Genomic DNA, 22538 nt, shown 5'->3' on the forward strand with positions numbered 1-22538 from the left:
TGAAAGGAGCCAGTTGAGGTGGTTCAGGATCATCTGGTAAGGATGAACCCTGGGCGCCTCCCTAGGGAGGTGTTCCAGGCACGTCCAGCTGGGAGGAGGCCTCGGGGAAGACCCAGGACCAGGTGGAGAGATTAGATCTCCACACTGGCCTGGGAACGCCTCGGGATCCCCCAGTTAGAGCTGGTTAATGTGGCCCAGGAAAGGGAAGTTTGGGGTCCCCTGCTAAAGCTGCTGCCCCCGTGAACTGACCCCGGATAAGAAGAGGTTGAAGATGAGATGTATTTCCATTTTCAGGATCTCCAGGATAATGTGACTGGAAAGATATGCGGCAGTGCCACCTCCAAGGACGGCCGCATATCTTTCCTGTCACATCATCCTCATGTAGGTTGATGAACTGGTGTGCACTGAACATGGAGGCAGCTCCTCCAGGTCTCTGCACACTGAATACGCAGAGTCCTATTGTTATGAGGGTGGTGACAGCTCCACCTGTGAGTGTGTACGTCCTCTTGCTCCATTAGAGGAGGACAATGAGACAATGAGAGCGCTTGTCTCTGCTAATAAAAGACACATTAATATCTCCTCTGCTGAGGGCGCTCTGCGTGAATGACTCAAACGCAGAACAGGAATTGTGTGCGTGTGTGTGTGTTTTATCTTTTAAGCACAGTGTTTGAAGCCTGTTTTGTGTGCTTTTGCCAGATGCAAACATATGCTTGCTCTATTGTCTGTATGTGTGCGTGTGGTTTTAGCGTTTCCCCCCCAAATCAAAACGTGAAGCTTTCGCTCAGATGAGAGGCGATGTGTGTTGTTTATGACCGGTGAGGGATGGATGGAGAGATGAAAGACATCCAAAGATATATAGATAGAGATATATAGAGATATAAAATAAAACTTTGTTCATATCCACTCTGCAGCAAAAACAGTGCAGCCATGTCACAGCTGCAGTATTTAAAGATCTCACAGTGGATTTCCATGTTGCTCAAAACTATTTAAAACATTGTTTTTATGTCTCTGCAGATACAATGCTGCTCCCTGCGAGCATTGTGATTGGCCTGCTGTGCCTGAGTCATGCGGGCGGCGCCTGGGGCTTCGCCCGTCTGATGGACGACGTTGAGCTGCGCTCGGCTTTCTCTGTTGCACGGACCAACAGCATGGAGGGTGGGCCCAAGATGACCGTGACCTTTGACGCCGTTTACGTCAACATCGGCGGGGATTTTGACCCCAAGGCCGGCTTGTTCCGCTGCCGTATCACCGGGGCCTACTACTTCTCCTTCACAGTGGGGAAGTTTCCGCACAAAGACCTGTCGGTGATGCTGATGAAGAACAGGAACGAGGTGCAGGCCATCGTGTACGAGGAAAACGCTGGAGAGGAGAGGAAGGTGGGTTTCAGACCGCTCAGTCAACGGGCATCTCTATAAGCCAATCAGAGCAGTTGTGGGTCGGACTTTAGGCAGGAAGTGGTCACTGTCATTGTTGTCTGAGTGTCAACTAATCCCATAAAAAGACCAAAACCAACCATGCATGTATTTAATATTGTGTGTGTGTGTGTGTATATATATCACAGCCTGATGTTGTTACAAACACATCACTGAGCCCCACTGTTGCACTGGGCGACATGTTTCATCACCATAAACAAACACACACAGCTTATTTTGAGCTAATCCCACACAAACAGAGCACCAAATGTGGATTCACCCACCGCTCAGAATAGTCCCCAACAAATGTAATTTGTTTGTTCCATAAAAACTATCGTGATCGGCTGTTTAAAGGAATTACTGAGACATTTTAAAACAGTGAAACTAGATTTGGGAGCTGTTTATGAAGATTTGCCAGAGACAATGTGGGGAAGTGAGAAAGCTTCTTTTTTGGATTGTCGTCTACTCATTGGTTAGTTTTCCTGTACATTTTGTGCGTTACTTGTCATCATTTTTTGTGGTATTTTCCTGAATTGTGTTAGCTAGAGTTTTTATTTTGGGATTTTTTCTACTTAAATTGGAGGTAAGGTCCATTTCCTGACTCATTCCTATTTTTCCATTATCTGGATTTTACGCAGTCATGCGGGTTAAAACAAAGTATTTATTGATGATAAGAATTTCACTGGACACTTTTACTTGCACACTACCACCTGCACTGGTCATACAAACACACTCACTTATATTTCATGTATATAATTCAATGCTATATGTTTAGTTTGCTTGTGTTCATGGTTATATTTATGTAGGCACCGTCAAATCAAGTCAAATTCCTTGCAATGAAAATTGCCTGGCAATAAACCTGATTCTGATTCTGAAAACTTTAGAATAATGCCTGTGTTTAAACGCTGCCCACACCGACTGTGATAATGCTGATAGTGAAGTAGAAGGTATTAGACTGAATTATGAAAGGATACAAACATAGACCAGGATCCTTTAGGTTTAAAAGAAATGCAAAGACTCGTTAAGTCAAAGGAATGGTCCAACATTTTAAGAAAAAAGCTTATTTGCTTTCTGTAGACACTGAGGTGCTGGTAGGCGTAATTGGGAATTCTGGACAGCCCGGCTAACCGTTTCCCCCTGCTACCCGTCTTTGTGCTAAGCTAAGCTAACAGCCCCCTGGCTCCAGCTGAGCTTCTCATCTAACTCTTGGCAAGAAAGCGAATATTTCCCAAATGGACAGTATTCCTTTAGGTCTCTCTCTCAGTTGAATCAGCATCTGGTTCAAATAATGTCTGATTCTGTTTCAGGGTGGATTTTTCCCTCTGAGGAAATGCTTACAAATGCTCTCCAACTGTCTCATGGTGCAACATGGCTCTTATCACAGAGGGTGTGTTTGTGTTTTGGGTGGGGGATGAAAGCAGAATAGAGGGGATTACACTCCAAATTCCCCTGAATGAAGAGCTGCGTGAGGTACGTGATCGGATCATGTTTGGTGCCCATGTAAGACAGACTCTCTCTCTTCTTCGATCCTCAGGTGCAGAGCCAGAGCGTCATGCTGCAGCTGGAGTTCGGTGACACCGTCTGGCTCCGTCTCCACGGTGACCCTCGCTACGCACTCTACAGCAACACCGGACACTACACCACCTTCAATGGGTACCTCGTCTACCCCGACACCTACGACTTCCAGACGCACCACCACCAACACCAACCTGCCTTGGACTCCCAGGAGCCCCAGAAAGACAACACCCCGCTGCTGAACCAGGCCACGGAGCACGTCAGGTCTGGAACAACAGACACAGAGGTGGTGGAGAAGGAGCTGCAACACAAGGAGCAAGAAGAAGAGGAGGAGGAGGAGGAGGAGGAGGATGGCGACGATGAGGATGACCAGAGATCGGCCTTCTCGGTGGGGCGCACCCAGAGCATCGTCGGAGTCAACCAAGTAGGCATGCCGCAGCACCAGCCGATCAGCTTCGACACGGCGTTCGTCAACATCGGAGAAGACTTTAACGTGACGCAGGGGTTGTTCACTTGTCGCGTCCCTGGAGCCTACTACTTCTCCTTCAACGTGGGCAAGCTTCCGCAGAAGACGCTGTCCGTCAAGCTGATGAAGAACCATCTGGAGGTGCAGGCGATGATCTACGATGACAGCCAGGGTGAGAAAGCTCTGCAGAGTCAGAGCTTGATGATGTCGCTAAAACCTGGAGACACCGTCTGGCTCTACTCACACCAGAGAGATGGCTTTGGGGCCTACAGCAATCACGCCAAGTACATCACCTTCACTGGCTTCCTGGTTTATCCAGACTTACCCAAGAACCCGACCACCACCGCCAGTCAATCAAATGCAGACAACAAACCCTAGCTGCAGCACAAAAGCTAGGGACTGAACATTGTTGGAGGAATTCATGCAAAGCGGAAAAGTCCCCAAGCCCCCAAAGTCGCGTGCGAAGCGGAGAGTACCCGTGGTTGTCTTTGACGCTTCCTCTTCATATGAATTCCTCCGCAAAGTCACAGGCACCTCGGACTGAGTGCAGCGCTTAAATGAAAATCTCTTCAATTTCCAGCTAATGGCTTCCCAGGATATGAATTCATCACTCTCAAATGTGGAACACTGAATGACAACTCTTACTGAATGTTTTACTCTGTAATGAAAACTCAGTCATTACCTGCTCACCTCTGTGTCAGCCGAAGTCCTCGTGGTTAGTGTGACCACCACAAGGAGTTAGACGCCGTACCTCCATGTCATTGAACCTCACGGCAGCTCAAAACAACTATGCTGAGTCCACTTTTAGTACGCCATGATTTAAGTACAGTATTTTATAATGACATTATTAATGGTGGGTGTGATCATTGACACATCCTCTGGTGAAAGAAAGTTGGCTCCAGGATCTCCCATTGAAATTACAACAAATTCGGTCTGATTATCAGGCTCATACAAAATGGCCAAGTCGTTTAAAGTCGTCTTTACGCTCTTCTTTAAAGCTTCAACCCAGGTACACATGTCCACTGATAAAATTGACTCATTTGAGGTGCATCTTCCATTGGGATCTGTATTTTGACAGCCTCTTTTTTACAGACTTGAGGTCTGGAAAGGAAAAAACGCGCATCAGAGTCTCCTCAATTAGTTACACCGCGTTTCCATCTTCGGTCATTGTCTGCACTCGATTTTCCCTAACCTTATCTCCTCTTTAAGATTTGCATCATGGACTTTTTGTATGTTACAGTTCTCAAAGTCGGAACTGAGCCGGTAAAGAAACCTTTACGACAATCTTCATACTGACCTTAAGCTTCAAAACACAGTCACACTGAAGGAGTTTAAAACTACGGTGAAATCGTTTTTGAGTCCAGACTGTCTGTGTGCAACAATTTCATGTGATCATTTTAATGTTTTCTATGTGCTTTTTATGTTGAAACAGTGTTGATGCTATTCTTGGCCAGGTCTCCCTTTTTAAAATATCTTTGATTTCAAATGGGACAAACCTGGAAGGCTAAATAAAATTAGATAAAATAAAAATGCCCGTCCCCATTCAAGTTAACACATGGCTAAACCGTAAAAGATTGGGTAAGGTAAATAAGAATTTTACCATGAAAAGAATACCTTTAATAGTTCAAATTGTGCAAATACTTTGTGTGGTTTTTCAAAGGGCATCGGACCAAATTGATCAAATTCATTCCCTTTGCAGATGATTCACCGTTTTACAGCCATAACTGTAGCGACAGAGTAGGCTCAGAAGAGCTTATGACGTAAGCAAAAGTTAGCTACACAGTTAGTCGTGTCCATGGCGCTGACTGGTAAGTTCCCCTGCAGCACTCATTGCAGCTCAAATGTGTTTTCAGTCAGTTTCATGTCACGATACAAGTTGAATCAGTCAACTCATCGAAGTGTGCAGACTGAAAAGATCTGGACCCAGGCGATACTTGTCCACTATGTCTCGTGAAACTCTTTTGGTTATTTTTTATTCCGCATGTCATTCCAAGCATGTGAAAAGATAGTGTATGCATTAGAGTACATCTAGGGCATTCACTCATTCAGTAAGAGCATTTGATTTTTCAATACAGGACGATCTCTTGTTATATTGGATGGGTGGCAAGTCGTCGGCCCTTGTGGCCCAACAACTAGCCTGGCCCACTGGGAATCTTCCCATTTTTCCCCGATTAACTACTTCGTCCTTGATCCACGCTCATTAACTGCAGCGGTAGGGGAGTTTGGTCTTCCTACATACTGTACATGAAGGTGAGGAGGTAATCACAGTTTTCATTTTAAAGTGCATTTGTTATCCTCGTCAAAGACTTGGGGTTTTCTGCTCGTATGTAAAAAGTCACTTTACTTTCTTTATGTCTTCGGAGGCATGAGATACTGATTTGAACAGTGCGTTTTGTGTCAGAATGAATCTCTGTTTTCTTCATTTGGAGTGTTTTATCGCTCCGATGCTCGGCCACAGCGGGAGCAGAGGACAACAGGATGAAGCTGCCGAAACATTTGGGACAGTTCAGGCTACATATATCCCTCCCGTACAGACTGTTGACCACATGCCCCCTCTGGGCCTGCGGCAATCTGGACCATAATTTGATTTCTAATTCTAGCAGCAGTTTAATTCATTTCTTCAGATGGCGACCACTGTGGGGAAAATTGAACAGCTTCTCCCGAGTTACTGTAATATGCATGTCTGTTTAATTTCACACCGCCGGGAGGAAGATGATGCTGTTCAAATTGTAATGAACCATGACTTTGTGAAATCACCTTCTCTGTTCAGGAGAGCCACTTTGCTGCGTTTGAACTTTTTGTTAAATTTCAGTTACATGAGGTGAATTTCTGAGACGTGAAGTAGTGACATGATTTAAACACACCAGTGTACCGCAAGGCAAGCAAACCAAGGCTACACACTAATGTAAAAAACATTGGCAAATTACATTTAAAAAGTCACATTAACCAGTGATTTTGTGTTAGCAATGGACCAAAGTTGGCCTGGCATCATCAAACTAATGCATTATTCTGCAATCTCGCAATTTATTTCCAAGGGGCGTCATCAGCGGGGAAGAGCATTATGTCACTGGGTGCAATTATATAGACCTACAACCAATCAAAGCAATGAAAGAGCTGTGTTTGATACGTTATAAGGCAGTAAAACAATGGTGCCCAGGTCACAAACCTAGTGTGACGCTTGAGGGAGCTCCAGACAAGATGGCGACCCTGTAAAGGCACGGTCACAAATACGTGAATGCAGGCGATGGTCTGCCGCCAAAGTTGAACTCTACGTGAAGTTGCTTTGCCCCCAGAAGCAAATGTTTCATTCGCCCCTTTGTTTGCACGGAATGGAAGCGCGTGTGACCGCGCCTTAGGTCACCGTCTTAAACCTGCCCCCTGAGATAAACGGTTATGATTGGTCCATCAAATGGCGAGCTGCCAGAAACATGTCTGAATGGGAAAGGGGCCTGACATACCTGCCAGAGCAACTGAAACATGAGCCTGGCTAGATTCATTTGGTTTCCAGGCTTTACCAAAGTCCCACCACAGCCCAGAATTTTACTCTCTCAGCAAATTTGCCACCAAATAAACAAACAAACCCACCAAATCACCAAATGACGGACACATTTAGTAACTAGCTGGGGAGCAAAGTGGAGCGTTTAGCAGATATTTGAATAGCGATACCCTTCTCTGAAGTAGTGCATTCAGGCTGATGCACTACAAAATTAAATTGAGATTTTTTTTATACATTTACTATGAAACGACACAATTAAAATACCATCCGAGACAAATCTGAAATTGGGAGCACACTGTGCAGTCAGAGTGGTGAAAAGCTAAAATTTCCACCAAGTCATGAAAGTGTTCACCTCACAGCGGCCGCGGAAAATGTCCTCACACCTCCTTTGAAAACTAATAAGAGACAGCGAGTCTCCGGCGTCACACTCTCACTACAGCGTTACTAATTGACAATTTCCTGTCCTGTACAGCTGCCCTGACTTCTAAGAAAGCGACAATTTCGGACAATGAGAAGCTCATTTTTATTTTTGCGGTATGAAATTATACTGCGAGTGTGCCTCATTTCAGATAATAATGTATTCTGTCACAGTCTGACCCTCTGGTGGTTTCATCATTTCAGCCTCAGTGAGAGTTCAGTGCACGCTGCGCAGGAGTGGACCCATCAGTGCTACGGTCTGACTTTGAGAGGGGCCTGACCCACTTCAGTAAGTCATGAGCAGAACTCGTGGTGACTCGTGCACAGCTCATCTGAAGCACTTGTGTGATGCATGCATGTAACTAAAAGAAAAAAAGATACTTTCTCATGACTGCTGAGCAGCTTCATGGGCCCCGTCGACGCCTGTTAACTGTGTAAGTGACTTATCTGTGCAGTAACTGACTGAATATGTTGGATGTCTCTGGTCCGTGCTTCTGTCTTTCTGATAATCCTGATGAAAGATTGATCATTGTGTATTACAAACTATGTCGAGCAGGCATGAGTCAAAATGTGGTTGGGGATTTCAGCAAGTGTGTGTGTCCCATAAAGCACCGATCCAACTACGGTGGAAAAATAACTTAAAGGATATAAAACAAAAGGCATTTTGACCCACGTCTTGTTTTTTCAGTAGTCGGGCTCATGTTGACTCTTTGAAATGTTTTGAGTATCTCTTACATGTAAAATGAATGCTTCTATGGAAATGTTTGACAAAATAAAAGACAGGAAATGTACAAACTGGACTCAATGCATCCACATTGTGAACTCAGATAAAAGCAGAAGCGTTCAGAGACAGTTACTCTGCGGTCTGGATTTTATATCGTGTGCTGCAGCACCATCTGCTGGGCGAAGGAGAAGGAGAGCACACACACACACACACACACACACACACACACACACACACACACACACACACACACACACACACACACACACACACACACACACACACACACACACACACACACACACACACACACACACACACACACACACACACACACACACACACACACACACACACACACACACACACACACACACACACACACACACACACACACACACACACACACACACACACACACACACACACACACACACACACACACACAGCAGTTGGGGGTTCGGTGCCTTGCTCAACAGCGCCCAGGAGGTGAACTGGCACCTCTCCAGCCACCAGTCCACACTCCCCACAGGGACTCGAACCTGCGACCCTCCCAGCCGAGTCACCTATGGACTGAGCTACTGCCGCCCCCAACATGACATAAGAAATACCAACATGACATAATTCTTACAATTCAGATCATGGACGCATAACTGAACACGCCTACAGGGCCCAAAACGGCCTCCACCTGCATGATGTCACTCGAACAGACACACATCGACCACAAAGACACAAAAACAGATACAAAGAGACACAAAGCAACTGCAAATAGACACACATTAACTACAAAAGGTGAGCAAAACAGCCACAAAGAGACCGAAAATGACCACAAATATACATTAAAGGGACAAAACACACTTAAAAATGACTACAAAGGGACAAATAACAGACATGAAAGGATGCATAATAGACAGCGGGATAACAAAAAGAGGGAAATGCATCACAAAGTATGTAGGAACGATGGCGGGGCCTTCAGTCTGTGCCCAGGGCCCCATTGTATCATGGTCCCTCCCTGCCCAACCTACACACCAGAGAGCTGATGTCAACACAAACCGTAAGTTATCTTCTATAAAGGCACTTTACTGACGATTCATGCAACTGATAATCAGTTTAAAATATACAAACCGCCGTCCTCAGCGAAACCTCACAAGAACGAACGAGGCACAAAACCCACACAAACAAAAATGGCCGCCAATAAATGACAACTGGACACCGCGGCGGGTGTAACCAACATTAATTGAAAGGTACAGACATTAAATAACATGCAACACAGAGATGCATAAACAATATAAACTCAGCCAGTGGCAGCAGCTTTAGCAGGGGACCCCAAACTTCCCTTTCCCGGGCCACATTAACCAGCTCTAACTGGGGGATCCTGAGGCGTTCCCAGGCCAGTGTGGAGATCTAATCTCTCCACCTGGTCCTGGGTCTTCCCCGAGGCCTCCTCCCAGCTGGACGTGCCTGGAACACCTCCCTAGGGAGGCGCCCAGGGTTCATCCTTACCAGATGATCCTGAACCACCTCAACTGGCTCCTTTCAACGCAAAGGAGCAGCGACTCTACTCAGAGTTCCTCACGGATGCTGAACTTCTCACCCTATTACAAACATTTTTTTTTTAGCCTTGAAATAAAACCCAATTACTCTCCATAAGGAAAACGTGCATGATTCAGTTTGTATTAAGCCCAGTTCAGACCAAAGATTTGCACCGTACTCACCTGTATGACGTCATCCTGTGAGTGTTGAGCACATCCTCCCTTAATCAAGAACAAAACTCCTCCTCGATGCTTCAGGTTCAACCTTTCTGCTCTTTAAACAACATGTGACCGGTCCACTCAGCCTCTCTATCCCAGTGGAACCAGTGTAACCAGTGCCCCAGTGTAACCAGTCACATTAGGGAGATGATCAGTCACAAACAGCGAACAGGCCTCACTGAACACAGAAGACACCATGTGCATGTTAGCATTTAGCATGTTAGCCACACCCAGCATGCACCTGTAGGGTGTTTCATTTGGGCCACTTAGCATGCTGGTGGGTGGGGCATTAAACCACTGCTTAATTAAGGGAGATGCATCCTTTTTTTGTCCATTTCAGATGCAGTTTTTATTTTACTGAATTTACTTAGGGACAAAAGCCACATTTTAATGTTACATTTAAATAAAGTACAACTGATGCAGTGTATAGGACCTGCAGGCAAAACTAATTTGCAGACTTTGTTCTTAGGCTTTTAATTACCTAACCAGGAAGTAATGATAATAATAATAATAATAATAATAATAATAATAATTGGGTAGTTGGCCTCGGTTGGGTGACGTCTTTAGACCAAACACAAACACTAGCTGTCACTACAGAGACATGGCCGGGCAGTGAGACCTGAGGTACAGAGGAGGCTAGAGGAAGCTACCTTTGGGCGGCCGACCACACCGGGAGAGATCGCAGTCCAAGGTCACAGGGAGCACCGCCACAGAGACCCCCCCAACCCGAGCAGACAGGAGCCTCCACACCAAGGTGCAGAGCCCTCTAGTCGCCCAGGCCGGAACTGAGTTAGTTATTTGCATTATCCATTAAGAAGGTTAAACAGAGGAGACACTGAACTGAGTCTGACCTGACAGAACTGTGATTATGAATTACAAATATCCAAAATTCCCACAACACCAGAACCAGAGATGAACGTTAAAGCAGCGTGGGGCACAGAATCCAGCATTTTTAAAGATGATGTATTTGTGCCCATGTACAAAATATCACCGTAGTCAATAACAGATCAAAGAACGGCTTGGATGATTTTTTTTTTTTCTAGCACTAAAAGAAGAACAACATTTGTTTCTATACAAAAAAAAACAACTTCACCCAGAGTTTTTGAGTCAGGCTCAATATGGTTTTTAAAAGACAGATTTTCCTCATGGAAAAAACCCAGATATTTATAAATATGGAGGTGCCCAGGGTTCATCCTTACTAGATGATCCTGAACCACCTCAACTGGCTCCTTTCAACACAAAGGAGCAGCGGCTCTACTCCGAGTTCCTCACGGATGCTGAACTTCTCCCCCTCTCTCTAAGGGAGACTCCAGCCCCCCTCCTGAGGAACACACATTTCGGCCGCTTGTACCCGCGCCACAGCATACGATAATAATATATACTTTAGACTACATGCTCCTCTGGATGAACGGGAGCAAATCCCTGCAGACAGGTGGAGACATCTGGTGAAAGTCAGAAGAGTGGAGGCTCCTACTGAAGCAGATTAACACCTATGACTTTGGAAAACCGTGTTCAATCACATATGGGCGTAAAGTTCAACACGCATCTGGACATAAAAGGTTCTTAGTTGAGAAATTTGACACTCTTGCACAAACTCTTTTCATGGTTTGAAGCTTTATTTGTATTTTTATTTACATAAATATTTCAGGTGGGTTTGTTCAGGGTGAAGGAGTCCCCAAAATAACACTAAGAGCCAGAGGGACGTCATTTCTTCTCAGGGGCCGCGTCACCCGCCTCCAGCTTGGGCGCTGCCTCTTTGGGCTCTCGGTAGGCGGGGAACACCTCCCAGGGCGAGTTCAGGTCAAACTTTCTGAACTCCTGAGACAGCTCAACTGGCTCCGCCACCACGCGCTTCACCTCGTCGTCGTAACGCACCTGCAGAGGGAAACATGTGCAACGCTTGAATTATATTTAAGAACAAATCTGTGGTGTCGTGGTTACGGTCGATATATTTCAAGTACTAAAAACTACCTGTGAAGCCTTTCTTATCCTGATATACATCCTGATAAAATGACATCATTATAAATCGATGATTATGTTTAATTATAAGCTCAATTAAATTAATTTTAAAAGAAAATAATCACACGATCCAGCACAGTTTGTGTTCATAAGCACCTGGGCACAGCTTCCATCCTCTACTACAGGGCTGCCCAACCCTGCTCCTGCAGAGCCACTGTCCTGCATGTTTAAGGTTTCTCTCTGCTCTAACACACCTGATTCTAATGATTTGCTCGTTATCAAGCAGCTGAAGCTCGTCACAGGTTTGAAAACCGTTAGACTCAAGTGTGTTAGAGCAGGGAGAAACCTAAGGTCGCACTCACACTGTCTTTTCGTACCGTGCCCAAACTGGTTTCACAGCTAAAGCATCGTGCGTTTGACCAGTGTGAGTGCAACCGCTTCGCGCCTAGCTGCGGCACGCTTTCCGTCCACGGCCCGTCTGAGAGAGGTGGGCTTTTGTAGAGCGTGTTTACACATGTACGAGCACGAGCTTGCGCACGTGTACGAGCACGAGGCCTACGGCGGCTCTGACGTCATTTATGTGCGCCTGTTGGGACATAGAAAAAAAAAAAAGACGGACCATGCGCGGACATTTAACAACAACAACAATGGCGGTGAAAGGTTCACGTTGGTGTGAGGTTGAGTGTTTACTGCAGATTTGGTCGATGAAAATATTAAAAAACAGACGCACAAAAACTCAGAGGTCTACGGAAAGATTTGGAAACAAAGCGACGCATCGCCATGACGTCATCAATGTGTGTGACGTGTTACGGCGTGATGACGTATAGGCAGCAAGAAGCATTCGCCGAGGCCCAGGTAGTGTGAGTACAAACGGGCCTGGAGGGGGGGACAAGGACCCTAAAGCACGGGGCGCGGTACGGGTGGAGAGTGTGAGTGCGCCCTAAAACATGCAGGACAGTGGCCCTCCAGGGGCAGGATTGGGCAGCCCTGCTTTACAACATGTATAAATGAATCAGACGTTGATGAAGCTGAATAAAGCTGACGTGTCGTGAGCAGAACTCACCTCTACGTATCCTGAGAGAGGGAAGTCCTTCCTGAAGGGATGCCCCTCAAAGCCGTAGTCTGTCAGAATACGCCTCAGGTCGGGGTGGTTGGCGAAGAACACGCCAAACATGTCCCATACCTGGAGAAACACACTTTTACGCTCAGTCTGAAAAATATCAGTGGAATAAAATAAACCCTGTTATGACTCGGGCTGATGACTCACCTCCCTCTCGTACCAGTTGGCCGCCATGTGGACCGGGACCGCGGAGTCCACCGGGGTCAACTCATCTGTGTACGTCTTCACGCGGAGGCGAGAGTTGTAGCGCAGCGACAGCAGGCTGTACACGATCTGTAAACCGGCACATGGACGTTATGACTCAGAGAGCTTGTTTGGGTGGCATCTGTGATTACCAGGACACAAATATTTGAATTTGAATCCTAAAATATGAAGTTTTAGAGGAGAATGTATTTAATAAAGATATAAAGAATGCTTTCCTGTTGCTGTGGGTATAAAACACAACTGTTCAAGAGCTTAATTGGCTCCAGTCAGGTGTCTGATAGGTTGTAGAAAGTCCTCTTTACAGGTAGACGTTATGTCGTATGAAGGGTTTGAAGTGGGAGGTAAACAGCAAAATGTGTGCAGAGTCAAACCGGGACAAGCTGCTGTTTCAGTGTCACAATAATGAAACTGTGGGGACAGTTTGAATCCTTTAATAATTCTTCTTTTGGGGCTAAAACTATTTAAAATAATACAATTGGTGTCTGAATTTCACTGTTTCTATTCATGTCACTGAGGGAAAGAAGAAAAGCATCAATACTAAGAATGAATTTATAGTTTAGTGTCAAAATGAAAACCCTTTGACTGTTAACAGCGCTGCTCCAACACAGACTGGACGGGAGTGTTGAGACATTTATTATAACATGAAATGAACAAGGTTCACTTTAGACAGAGGGACAGTGGCTGTGGGATCGTTTGTACTGGAAATGCACAATCACAATTTCTCATATTTTTGGTGGTTACAAATTCCTCTGTAGAACATCCAAGATGCTTTTGAGCCCGGTTCAGACCAAAGATTCACCACGCAGCTGTTTTAGAAAGCTGCAGGTGTAAGTTGCAGCGGTGTGAACTGACCCGTCTCGTTGCAAATCTAGCCGGCTGATGTCGTCACCGGCGATTCAAATTGTCAAAATCTGTCAAATCGCCAGCGGCTGGTTTTAGAACATTAAACACACGCCAACTGTTTCAACAGCCAATCAAGTCTTAGTAAATTCCACTGGTCAAGTCACTTATAGACTGTCAGCTGGTTGAAAAGGCCGTTATGAACGGACGCTCAACGAGCGTGTGTGTGAGAGTGAGAGAGACGGGGGGAGAGAGAGAGAGAGAGAAAGAGAGAGGGAGAGAGAGAGAGTGAGGGAGAGGGAGGAAGAGGGAGAGAGAGAGAGGGAGAGGGGCAGGGAGAGAGAGAGACAGAGGGAGAGAAAGAGAGGGAGAGAGAGAGGGAGGGAGAGGGAGGAAGAGGGAGAGACAGGGAGAGAGCGAGAGAGGGAGAGAGAGCGAGAGAGAGTGAGACTTGCGAGCAATACAATGAGTAAGGAGAGCGAGCTCAGTAATCCAGAACAAAGCAGTGAATCAGGGAAATAAAACGGTATTTTCTCTGTTTCATCTCTATAGAAACGCAGCTGTAGCGAGTATCTTAGTGTCTCTTTCCTCATTTATATCTTTTAATGCTACAAATTATATCCAGCTACGAAAAGAAGGCTGAAAAGTCGGAGGTCAGAACGGAAGAACAGAGAGGCGTTACTATGTAGATGAAAAACCGTCTCGTCTCGTCTCATCTCATTGGTCTGAAGTTTTAGGTCCAAAGTTTCATCTCCTTGCGATGCGAATCTTTGGTCTGAACTGGGCTTAATACAAACGGAATCATGTAAGTTTTTCTTATGGAGAATGATTGGGTTTTATTTCATGGGTAAAAAAAAAAAAATATATATATAATATAATTATGTTAAAATAAGGAATTCAAAGACTAAAAGGTAAAAGGACAATCCGTGTGTGTGTGTGTGTGTGTGTGTGTGTGTGTGTGTGTGTGCGTGTGCGTGTGCGTGTGCGTGTGCATGTTACCTCAAAGCGGTTCTGTCGTGTTGGGATGTCCACAGCAGTCAGATCGATCATGTTCCTGAACTGGGCGTTGGTGTGGTCCCTCAGGAAGGTCAGCACAGGGATCACTCCGTCGGGATGGATCATCAGCTCCAGCTCGTTATAACAGGTCACCTACACACACACACATACACACACACATTTTAAAGCCATCTGCATGCTTCTGAAATATAAATATAGTTAGTTGAATTGTTCCTAGGGTTACATTCAAAACTGGTTTGGAACAGCTACATAGAAAAACTGTTTCGGGTTTCATTAATAGAGAAATCTGGACCAGGAGGATTCCTTTCTACGGCTCTGTTGTCATGTGACAGTTTTCAGACACAAAAGCTTCTCTATTATGGTCTTAGTTGATTCAAATATAAGGCTGCACATTAATGATCCAACACAAACTGCACACTTACACTGTCCATCCGTACCGTGCCCAAGCGCGTTTCACGGCAATAGTCTAGTTCATTAGTCCACGGCCCGTTTGGGAGAGGTGGGCTTTTGTAAAGCACGTGTGCACGTGTACCAGCACGAGCGTGTGCACGTGTACGAGCACGAGGCCTACGGCGGTTCTGAGGTCATTTCCTGTGCGCCTGTTGGGACATAGAAAAAAGAAGGAGGGACCATGCGCGGACATTTAAAACAATGGCGGTGAAAGGTTCACGTTGGTGTGATGCGGAGGTGGAGTGTTTACTGCAGATTTGGTCGATGAAAAGATTAAAAAAAAAGTCGACAAGACGCACAAAAACTCCGAGGTCTATGGAAAGATTTGGAAACAAAGCCACGCATCGCGATGACGTCATCAATGCGTGTGACGTGTTACGGCGTGATGACGTATAGGCAGCAAGAAGCATTCACCGAGGCCCAGGTAGTGTGAGTACAAACGGGCCTGGAGGGGGGGGCAAGTACCCTAAAGTCCAGGGTACGGTAAGGACGGACAGTGTGAGTGCGCCCTTAAAGTCCTTTGGTCAATCGAGCAGCAGGTAGCACAAGGAGAGGATGAGCTCTGGTACTTATGAGAACTGACCTGAGCCTGCTGGATATATTTGGGCAGCATTTCAGCCACAAACTCCCCAAACGCCGCCAGCTGGCTGTGAGTGACGGCATCCTTGGGCCTGACGGTGGCTGCGTGAAGGACAGGGGGAGACGAGAGCTTTAGAATGACTGAACAATGCATCACTCTGCTATGACCCATCAGTGACGCTGCAAAACAGGTTGCAGTGTGACATTGCGCTTGGATTTGTGATAGAGATGCAGATCTAGTTCTTTCCGATCCAATCCCAAACCAACCGATCGATACCTGATACCGATCCGAACCTACTGTTGAATGAATGGCCTCAGGCTTGACATAAAGATTTAGCCTCGTTAAAAAAAAAGTAACAAATTAACACAGATATACGTAAATATACTTGATATTATGTAAAGTGCACTGCAAACAGGTATTTTAAAATATAATATAAAACCCTAACCAGTTTATTGTCAACAACATACAATCACCGGCCACTTTATTAGGTACACCTGGTGCTTAATAAAGTGTCAGTGTGGTCTTCTGCTGCGGTTCCCTCTCTGCTAGAAAGTAGGTGGTGTTGTGTGTTCACAGATGCTCGCCTGCTGATCGTGGTGGCGCCTGCTGCCGTGGTCCTGCATGACGCTTCCTGCTGCTGTTATAATCTATCACCTTAGCTGTGCTTGTTTCTACTATTCTGCTGTATTAACTGTCATAACATGTAAGTCATATTCACATTACTATAGATATTATTATAGTTACTGGAAGTGTGTCTGTCTCTCTGTCTTTGTCTCTGTCTTTCTCTCCCTGTCCGTCTTTTCTCTCTCTCTCTCTGTCCTTCTCTTCCTCTCTCCGGTGCAGACAGATGTCCGTCCTCCACAGAGCTGGGTCTGTCTGACGTTCCTGTCTGTTATAGTGAAGGTTTTCGTTGCCACCGTACTCTACGGGGGTCTGTGTAAATCATAAATAAGTCATAGAGTGTGGTCCTTACCTAGTCTGACAGGGACAAGCCGTTGAAGATGAATGAATGAATTGAGTTGTTGCCGTGTGATTGGCTGATTAGAAATTTGCGTTTACAAGCAGTTGGAGAGGTGTACCTAATAAAGTGGCTGGTGAGGGTAAATACCAGTTCAGGGAGGAGTTTTACAATGTGCACATACATATACAGATTACAGTTTAATTTCATAACAGTTAAATCATGTGTCACTGTTTTCCATAATGTTTTTCAAGATATGAGAAGTCTTTACAAGGCGTGACATGTCAGGTGTGATGGAAATCTCAGGCCTATCACGTTTCATTCATCTATTCAATGAATTATCTCGTTATCACGGGGAAACAGAAGAAATAAAGTGTATGTCATGTTAAAGTGTGTGGATATTGTTATTGTTATAGACGCCCTGCAGCGTCAGTGACTGTGTACTCACGGCTGGTCTCTGTGGTGGTGCTCTGCAGCCGGCTCTGCTGCTGCTGGAGGAGACACGGACTCCTCACTGCAACTGGAAACAAACAACAGGAGGAAGGAAGGAGTCACAAAACAAGCGTGAGCACGACACTGATGGCTGAATCTGCAGAGCAGCGGAGGCGCTGGGGCAGCGTGAGCAACACACCGACAACAGGAAGCAAAACATAGCCCTACATCCACTCACAACACCTGTGTGCGACCTTAAATGCAGCCGAAACCTGTCACATAAAACAACAGGTGTTGTGCGGTATTCAGCACCCCTGCCGTGAAATGCACCCCCTCGCATTATAGGTGATATTCTGGATCAGAAGGCTGTTGTTTAGACCTTTATAAGTAGCTTATATACAGCTATACTGAACGTGGCAAAGACGAAAGAGATAGTGGTGGACTTTAGGAGGAACAAGCCCCAGACCTCTCCAGTCTGCATTGGTGGGACGGACATAAACATTGTGGACTCCTACAAGTACCTGGGTGTGGTGCTGGACAACAAATAGGAGTGGACCGCAAACACACAGGCAGTCTACAAGAAGGGCCTGAGCCGGCTTTACTTCCTGAGGAGGCTCAGGTCCTTCAATGTCTGCAACCGGATGCTTCAGATGTTTTATCAGTCTGTTGTCGCGAGCACCATCTTCTTCTTCTGTTGTGTCCTGGGGTGCGGGCCTCAAAGCAAAAGACGCGAACACACTGAACAAACTGATAAAGAAGGCCGGGTCTGTTGATGGCTCTAAGCTCGTCACCCTGGAGGAGGTGGTGGAGCACAGGATGCAAAACTGCTGGTGATCATGGACAATGTCTCCCATCCCCTCCACGAAACCCTGGACGAGCTTCAGAGCAGCTTCAGCAGCAGACTCCTCCAACCTCGCTGCTTAAAGAACGGCACAGGAAATCAGTCCTACCTGCTGCCGTCAGACTCTACAGCGCTGCACAGCAACGCTCAGGGAATAAACGCACACTACTCGAAGTGACCTATCATTGAAAAGCACCTTTAAATCCACATAGTATATTGTAATATAGTGTTTATCTGCGATACTGTACTTTTTTGTTGTTCATATTTTGTAATGTATCTTATTTTTAGTACTTCTGATTGCTCTGTACCGCTGCTACGATGACCTCATTTCCCCTCAGGGATAAATAAAGTTATCTATCTATCTAACCCAGTTAAAAGCACACACTTTTGAACCTATGGATTGCGAGAAGAGCTGGGATTATATTTAGGAAACCCTAAGTTGCTTAAATAAGATCAGGTTGTTAAAGGTCAGTCATGTTATATTATACACTGACACAAACCCACACTTGTTCCTCAGCATCTCTTCTCACTGGGTTTCACTACAACGAGCAGGGGATTAGCACCATCCGCCAACTAGCTGCTGGTAACATTTGGATGTGGCTGGTACATTTTGAAACACTTTGATGGGTACAAAGTGAATTATATGGATCTTTTGAGCAAGTTGAATGTACAAAAAGGTGTTGTATTGTGTTCACTATTATCCAAGTTTGTGATTTTAAACTCTTTAAACGTAAGTAAGTAACCAATGTTCTGACCGTTGTGGGTTACCTGTATATAAACTACTCCTATAGGGGGAAACAACAGGCTTCTGATCCACAATATCACCTTTAATGCGAGGGGGTGCCATTCACGACAGGGGTGCTGAATACGGCACAACACCTGTTCGGCAGGGGTGCTGAATACGCCACAACACTTGTTCGGCAGGGGTGCTGAATACGGCACAACACCTGTTCGGCAGGGGTGCTGAATACGGCACAACACCTGTTCGGCAGGGGTGCTGAATACGCCACAACACCTGTTCGGCAGGGGTGCTGAATACAGCAGAACACCTGTTCGGCAGGGGTGCTGAATACGGCACAACACCTATTCGGCAGGGGTGCTGAATACGCCACAACACCTGTTCGGCAGGGGTGCTGAATACGCCACAACACCTGTTCGGCAGGGGTGCTGAATACGCCACAACACCTGTTCGGCAGGGGTGCTGAATACGCCACAACACCTGTTCGGCAGGGGTGCTGAATACGCCACAACACCTGTTCGGCAGGGGTGCTGAATACGCCACAACACCTGTTCGGCAGGGGTGCTGAATACGCCACAACACCGGTGACTGTCTAAGCGAGTGCAGGCTAACGTTAGCATTAGCTAGCTCGAAGGTCAACCATGACACGTTTGACGGTTGAAAAATAACACAGGATTGTTTTTCAGCGGCGAACAAAAAGCACTAGACTCTGTGTTAAACTGCGGGAAACCCGTGTGTACAAAATAAGAGGTGACTCCAGTCAACTTACGGTTATAACTCCTTCCAAGACCTCCGCGGACAAACCGTACTAACGACGCCGCCATGTTTGTTCTGTGACCGTTCTTCTTCTTCTTCTTCTTCTTCTTCTTCGGGCAGAGACGCGAATGTTGGCGGGCTGTCTCCCCCTGGTGGACCGGGGACAAATAACCACCAGCTGGTATGGGTGTATGGAGGCCTAAACATGACTTAAGTGACAATAACAATAATAAATAAATACATGCTGAACTAAATATATAAATGCTGGAATTAATTAATGAATAAATACACAATACATGGGACCCCTACCTCAAACATGTGGACACACGCATTCATAAATAAATAAATGTAGCAGTCACATGACAGCAGTAGCTCAGTCCATAGGTGACTTGGCTGGGAACCGTAGGGTCGCTGGTTCAAGTCCTTGTGTGGACCATGTACGGAGCATGGACTGGTGGCTGGAGAGGTGCCAGTTCATCTCCTGGGCACTGCCGAGGTGCTGAGCAAGGCGCCGAACCCCCCGGTCACTGGCAGCTCCCTCGCTCTAACATATCTCCTTAATTGCATGTATATTGGTCCTGTCTGTGCATGTGTGTACTTCAGGCCTGTGTATGTAAAATAATAAGAGTGAAAATTTAATTTCCCTGTTGCGGGATAAATAAAGTAATTCTTCTTTTTCTTACATACTAAATAATTGTGTAAAAGCAGCGATACTACAATGGAAAAAGAGATTTAACTAGAAAAGGTTACCTGGGTCAGTAACAAGTATTAACTAGAAAAGGTTACCTGGGTCAGTAACAAGTATTAACTAGAAAAGGTTACCTGGGTAAGTAACAAGTATTAACTAGAAAAGGTTACCTGGGTAAGTAACAAGTATTAACTAGTAAAGGTTACCTGGGTAAGTAACAAGTATTAACTAGAAAAGGTTACCTGGGTAAGTAACAAGTATTAACTAGAAAAGGTTACCTGGGTAAGTAACAAGTATTAACTAGTAAAGGTTACCTGGGTAAGTAACAAGTATTATGGAAAGTAGGAAGGGAACAAATAGAGTCGCAAAATAAATCAGTCTTGTGCAGGTTAGATAGTCTTTGAGTTCCTTAGAGGTTTAAAAATTGAAGATGTAAGACTTTTTTATCCACAATTTGTGATCACATCTCATGTCGGCGGCTGTGGAAGAGTGGGTCGTCCTCCATATAGGAGAGATCGGCTCTTCGATCATCAGCTCCCCCGGTCCGCATGTGGAAATGTCCTTGGGCAAGACACTGAACCCCAAATTGCTGCGCATGGGTGTGTAAATGTGGTGTGAATAGTTAGATAAGATGGTCTGTAGATGTCCACTGCCATCAGTGTGAATGAATGGGTGAATGTGACAAACACTGTGAAAGCGCCTTGAGTAGTCAGAAGACTAGAAAGGCGTTATAGAGAAGGACAGTGTGAGTGCGCCCACGAGTCCATTTACTATTTAACATGTGGAACAACACAAAAACACACCAGGTAACTATAAATAATGCAACATTCCTGTTTAAATGTTGTTAAAAAGCAGAATCTCTGCCCTTAGATCACTAATATCCTGTCATCAGATTTCCCTCATATCAACCAGAATGTGTGGGTGGTGAAAATAAAAGAGCACAAACACCGTTACACTCATATTACACATGTTTTATTTAACATCACCTTCAGTATTAAGTTATGAGGCACCATGGGAAGATATGATAAATGAAGTAAACCACTGTGCAGTAACAGCACTCACAGTAACAGCTGAACTACGCGGTGAGACGCCCTCATGTTGAGCCGCCGCGGTCCAGATGCAACAAGCACACAACAATACCATTGAGTATTATTACACTCGCAAAAAACGTGATTGCAACGTTGACTTGCTTTAGGAATCCTACGGTAAAACAGGATGATGGCTTAAGCAGAACCCAGACAAGGAACTGCTCAGATATTTAAGTGTTTCAGCGACAAACAAGAAACCAGGTGAGTTAAAGAAAAGAAGTTGCAGGTTTTATATGATAAGGGTTATAAAAAAGACTCCATTGCCATTTCTGCTTGCTGATACGTTGTGAATAACCCGCTAAAACTTTGCCATTTCCAAGTAAAAACTCACGAGAATATATATTTAAAAAAGTTGAGGGAAAGGCGATTCATGTGGCATTTTCTTCGGTGGGTGTGTGTTCTGATGCGGAGGATTGTCCAAAGGCTCGGAGTCCGATCTTCCAGCAGCTGCGGGATCCGTAACCGCGTCCGCCCCGCCGTCCTGCTCTCTCTCAGCTGGACTGTTCGCACACCTGCTGGTAGTATGTCCTCAGCATCTCCAGCTGAGCCGAGCGCACCAGGATGTGTGGTCGGACAGACGCCAGCTTCTGACACGCTTCCTCCGGAGTCCAGCGGTGTAACTGTCGGCAGAGGAGTGCACGGATGGACTCAGTGAACAGACAGTCAGGACCAAGCTCCGTAGAATCAGTTTTGTAGGTTAAGGACTTAAAGTGTGATTCATCATCCCGTGGTCTCTTTCGACACTTACAAACATCAAATAAGTCATCGAGACAGTTTTTGTGCAACAACTATTAACGGAAAATCCAATAGAGCCGCTAACAGCCTGACGTGGCTAACAGCGATTAGCTTGGGGCAGTACGGTGAAGGCATTCAAAGGTCTTTTTTAACCACTAATGCTGCTGAAAATAACAGCAAACCTCTGCAGCAGCATGAGAAGAGTCCCTACACACAAAACAAAGCACCAACAGCGTAGTTAGTGAAGCCAGAGTTTATTAAAAGAGTGTTTTAAAGACTTACCTACTGGCCCCTGTGCCAGCTCCTCTCATAGTAAAGTCCATTCAAGTGGATTACCAAAGTCAATCCCA

At 45.6% G+C, this 22538-nt stretch overlaps 3 protein-coding genes across 3 annotated transcripts in view; 1 reads left to right on the plus strand and 2 right to left on the minus strand.

The window, feature by feature from the left end:
• Positions 1-1019: 1019 nt before the first annotated feature.
• Positions 1020-3771, plus strand: c1qtnf4 (C1q and TNF related 4; the record flags this gene model as incomplete). Its single annotated transcript, XM_083914498.1, has 2 exons — positions 1020-1376; positions 2947-3771. 2 exons carry the CDS (start codon positions 1020-1022, stop codon positions 3769-3771), a joined length of 1182 nt encoding a protein of 393 aa, XP_083770624.1.
• Positions 3772-11405: 7634 nt separating this feature from the next.
• Positions 11406-19759, minus strand: ndufs3 (NADH:ubiquinone oxidoreductase core subunit S3). The gene is made up of 7 exons (XM_083914509.1): positions 19691-19759; positions 17358-17429; positions 15955-16052; positions 14904-15053; positions 13008-13133; positions 12804-12923; positions 11406-11656 (listed from the first exon to the last, which is right to left on the minus strand). Exons 1-7 carry the CDS (start codon positions 19743-19745, stop codon positions 11486-11488), a joined length of 792 nt encoding a protein of 263 aa, XP_083770635.1. The 5' UTR covers positions 19746-19759; the 3' UTR covers positions 11406-11485.
• A 1595-nt stretch (positions 19760-21354) lies between these two features.
• ptpmt1 (protein tyrosine phosphatase mitochondrial 1) overlaps positions 21355-22538 on the minus strand; it is a 4393-nt gene continuing 3209 nt past the window's right edge. Inside the window, exon 4 of the mRNA XM_083914534.1 lies at positions 21355-22073. Coding sequence (XP_083770660.1) covers positions 21945-22073 — 129 coding nt within the window. The 3' untranslated portion in view covers positions 21355-21944. The remainder of the gene's footprint in view (positions 22074-22538) is intronic.

The sequence above is a fragment of the Echiichthys vipera genome (genome assembly GCF_963691815.1).
Source record: "Echiichthys vipera genome assembly, chromosome: 1".
In the NCBI taxonomy this organism is placed as follows: Eukaryota; Metazoa; Chordata; class Actinopteri; order Perciformes; family Trachinidae; genus Echiichthys; species Echiichthys vipera.